This window comes from Odocoileus virginianus, chromosome 15 (genome assembly GCF_023699985.2).
Source record: "Odocoileus virginianus isolate 20LAN1187 ecotype Illinois chromosome 15, Ovbor_1.2, whole genome shotgun sequence".
Lineage (NCBI taxonomy): Eukaryota > Metazoa > Chordata > Mammalia > Artiodactyla > Cervidae > Odocoileus > Odocoileus virginianus.
This window is the reverse complement of record NC_069688.1, coordinates 16,813,467-16,817,417: the sequence shown is the minus strand read 5'-3', so window position 1 is coordinate 16,817,417 and position 3,951 is coordinate 16,813,467. Positions and strand designations below refer to the sequence as shown.

At 44.0% G+C, this 3,951-nt stretch overlaps 1 protein-coding gene across 1 annotated transcript; it reads left to right on the top strand.

Annotated features, from left to right (window-relative positions):
• Positions 1-305: 305 nt before the first annotated feature.
• On the top strand, positions 306-1,202 carry LOC110135273 (vomeronasal type-1 receptor 4-like). Its single transcript, XM_020890216.2, has one exon. The coding sequence runs from the start codon at positions 306-308 to the stop codon at positions 1,200-1,202; it is 897 nt and encodes a 298-aa protein (XP_020745875.2).
• The last annotated feature ends 2,749 nt before the right edge of the window (positions 1,203-3,951 follow it).

Sequence of the window (3,951 nt, the reverse complement as noted above, 5' to 3'; positions counted from 1 at the left end):
CTGTGATTCCTTCTCTGTCTGTGCAGATGGTGAGGGCCAGGATCCCTGTGATTCCTTCTCTGTCTGTGCAGATGGTGAGGGCCAGGATCCCTGTGATTCCTTCTCCATCAGTGCAGATGGTGAGGTCCAGGGTTCCTGTGATTCCTTCTCTGTCTGTGCAGATGGTGAGGGCCAGGATCCCTGTGATTCCTTCTCCATCAGTGCAGATGGTGAGGGCCAGGGTCCCTGTGATTTCTGGGCTTGCCATGCTATTTTATTATGTTCCAGGAGGCCACCTGGTTCCCCGGCCACACACCTGCACAGACATGGCACAGGCGACTACTGATGTCATGGTCCTGAAGGCTGTGTTCCTCTTCCAGGCAGGAGCTGGCATTCTGGGAAACGCCTTCCTCCTGTCCACCTACAGCTCCTCCTTTCTCACTGGGCACAGGCCAAAGCCCACAGATGTGGTTCTGTCCAACTTGGCTGTGGCCAACTCCTTGGTTCTCATCTCCAAGGGGACACCTCACGTGGTGGATGTGCTGGGACTCCCAGGTGCCCTGGGGCCCTCTGGGTACAGAGTCTCCTACTACTTGCACAGGGTGTCCCGGGATCTTTCTCTCTGCACCACCTGCCTGCTGAGCTGCCTGCAGGCCATCACCATTAGCCCCAGGAGTGCGGCATGGGCAGCCCTCAAGGGCCGGGCGTCAAAGAACATGGGCTCCTCCTGCCTGTTCTGCTGGACCCTGAATCTGGCAATCAACTCCTTCTTTCCCATGCAGATAAGTGTCTCCTGGAACAATAGCAGTGTTTCCAGAACAGAGAATCTCCTCTTTTGCCAATACAAGTTCTCCCTGTCTGGAATATCTGTAATCCTAGTCTCCTTTGTGGGTGCCACGTTAATAGTCCTTATGGTCTTGGCTAGCGTCTACATGGTGTGTCTCCTGCATAGTCACCGCCGGAGAGTGCATTACGTCCACCACTCTAGCCTCACCCGTAGGACGTCTCCTGAGAAAAGGGCCACTAACACCATCCTGCTCATGGTGGCTAACTTCATTCCCTTTTACTTCCTCAATTCCATGTGTATATTCTATGACACGAAGTCTTTTAGTTCCTACTTGTGGCTGCAGCACATCCTAAAGCTCCTTGGTATATGTTTTCCCTCCCTCAGCCCCTTGGTGCTGTTGCTTCAGAACTCCAGAGTCCTGGGGTCTTGCTCTTAGACCCTGGAGGTGTCAGCCAGTCTCTCCTCTCTCTTGCGTGCCTGCTTAGCTTCCTTCCTTTCTTCCACAGGCTTTTCATGAAACTCCTGCAAGGTGCTTGTTATTAATACAAATAGATCCAGAACACTCTTACCAATCTTTGCACTCTCTCACAGCCTATCTCTTTACCAATCTCTCACAGCCTATCAAAGAGACAAAGTGTAACACTAATAAATCCAGTACAACACAGTGTGGTTTTAACTTAAGATATTTAGAGGAAAAATAATTTATCTTCCACATATCAATATTAATATTTTTCTTTCTCTTCCATGTGTATGGGAAGAAAGGTATAATCTGGGAGAACTCTATTGGGATTTTAATAAATTCCTTTGCTGTTATAAGAAATTGAGTAAAATAAAGCAAGTAAGAGCATAGCGTTGGCATTTATCAGATATAGTTTTCATCTGGATCACACCACTTCTTCAGGGCTGTGTGATTTTATACTATTTAGCGATTTTGAGTTTCTGTGTATTTTATGTCATAGAATTACAATGAAGGTAACTGTGACTCTGTGAGTCTAGGTATCTGTGTCTAATGCTGTATGTCTTTTTAGTTACTATAATTAGCAAAATACGTTATTAACAATAATAATAATTGATAGATACATGACAATTATGGAAAATTCAAGAATATTGGAACCACATTTCACATTAAGGTAATACTGATTTCATTAGTTTTAACAAACTCCATGATTTATGTTCATTCATCACATATTCTAAGTCAGATATACTGTATACATTGTTAATATTAGTATAACTCTCTAGCACACATGATAAAATTATTGTCCTTTCCCATGTGGATTGTATGACTCCTGTATCATTTCCTAAAGCCCAAGGTTGCAGAGGAAAGAAGTACAATATTTTTTTTCGGTGTTAAAAAGTATGCATTTTATTCAAAGTACATTTTTTAATAGTGTTTCGTTTTATTTTTATTTTTTAATTTTAGATATTTACCTCCAGGCATATTTTCACCAATACAAATCAGACTATTGCTGTGTCTATCATATATACAACATGAATTATGGTCAGACACTCTTATAGGTACATTGTGACTATTAACTTATGTGATTCTTTAACAAACCCCATGTAGCAGTTGTTTTATTTTATTTTGAATCCAACACACATCTTTTATTATTCAAACATTTTTAAACAGGCTATTTGCCAACACTTGGATAATTTAATATTTCACAAACAGATATTTAATAAAGAGTAGTAAACTATGAATTTTAACAAAAAAAAAGGGAGAGAAGATTTCCATTGGCTTTCTTAAAAACGAGGTCTTCCCTGGTAGCTCAGCTGGTAATGAATCCGCCTGCTTTGCAGGAGACCCCAGTTCAATTGCTGGGTCAGGAAGATCCCCTAGAAAAGGGATAGGCTACCCACTCCAGTATTCTTGGACTTCCCTGGTCGTTCAGATGGTAAAGAATCCACCTGCAATGCAGGAGACCTGGGTTCAATCCCTGGTTTGGGAAGATCCCACTCCAGTGTTTGGGCCTGGAGAATTCCATGGACTGTATTGTCCATGGAGTCCCAAAGAGTTGGACACAACTGAGTGACTTTGACTTTAACTTTCACTTAAAAAGGAAGTAATCATCAGTTAAATCCTGTGACCTGCCTTGATTGATCAAGCTCACTTTACTTGTTGCTGCAGAAGACTTGTATGTCCTTCAAATGTAATCGAAACAATGTTTGCTCAAGTTGTTTTTGTTGAAGGAACTTGGAGTCAGATGGTGCATTTGAGCTGAGCTACTAAAGGTGGGCTAAGACCAATGACCCTCCAGCTGGGCATGTGCAAGTTTCCACTCACTGACCTGACTTCAGAAGGCCAAGAGCAACCCCCTTGGAACACCCTGATGTGACCACTTCCTGAGCGTGTATTCTAAAGAAGCGTGCATCTTAGGTGTGCCTGTGCTGGACGATTACCTCACCTTCTCATTACCCATTACGTTTCCCCACACTTCCCACATCTCAGCTTTACCCACACAGATCACAAACCCTTCACCTTCTGGGAGGCTGGGGATGAGACTTGTTCCCCAGTCTCCACACTTGGCTGCCTCATGGATAAGCCCCCTCTCAGATGCTCGGCTTGTCTTCTCAGCATTTGGCTTGCTGCAGATGGCTCAGTGGTAAAGAATCTGCCTGTCGATGCAGAATGCCGGAGATGCAGGAGACGTGGGGTCAACCCTGGGTCAGGAAGCTTCCTGGAGGAGGGCATGGCAACCCGCTCCAGTATTCTTCCTGGGAAATCCACGGACAGAGGAGCCTGTTGGACTACAGTCTGCAGGGTCACAAAGAGTCGAACATGCCTGAGCACACATGCACCGCGGGGAAATCAAACCTGGTGCGGTAACTTATATAACTCAGAGAATTAAAAGTTGCAATATCTGTGAATTCCTAATACCCAGCCTAGTGTGTGTTAAATGCAGAGAAAATGCTCCCATTTGTCACTCAACTCGGGGGAGCTCACTGAAACGTTTTGCTGCTCACACCAAGGGGCAATTCAGACGCTCACCTTGGTGTGTAAATAAGTAAAGCTCAGATGAATCCATGTTAAATGATACAGCATAGAGGTATTCACTTTTATTATTTATTTTGTGGTTCCAGTAACTATTTGCTCCAGGAAAAGCATAAACAATTCTGCTAAATTTTGGGTTTCTGATTAGCTATAACTTTTCCAAAACCACGGATTCTCTGATGGCTCCATGTGGCTT

Excerpts from the sequence above, each read along its gene's own strand:
- LOC110135273 (XM_020890216.2), top strand. The coding sequence starts at position 306 with ATGGCACAGGCGACTACTGATGTCATGGTCCTGAAGGCTGTGTTCCTC.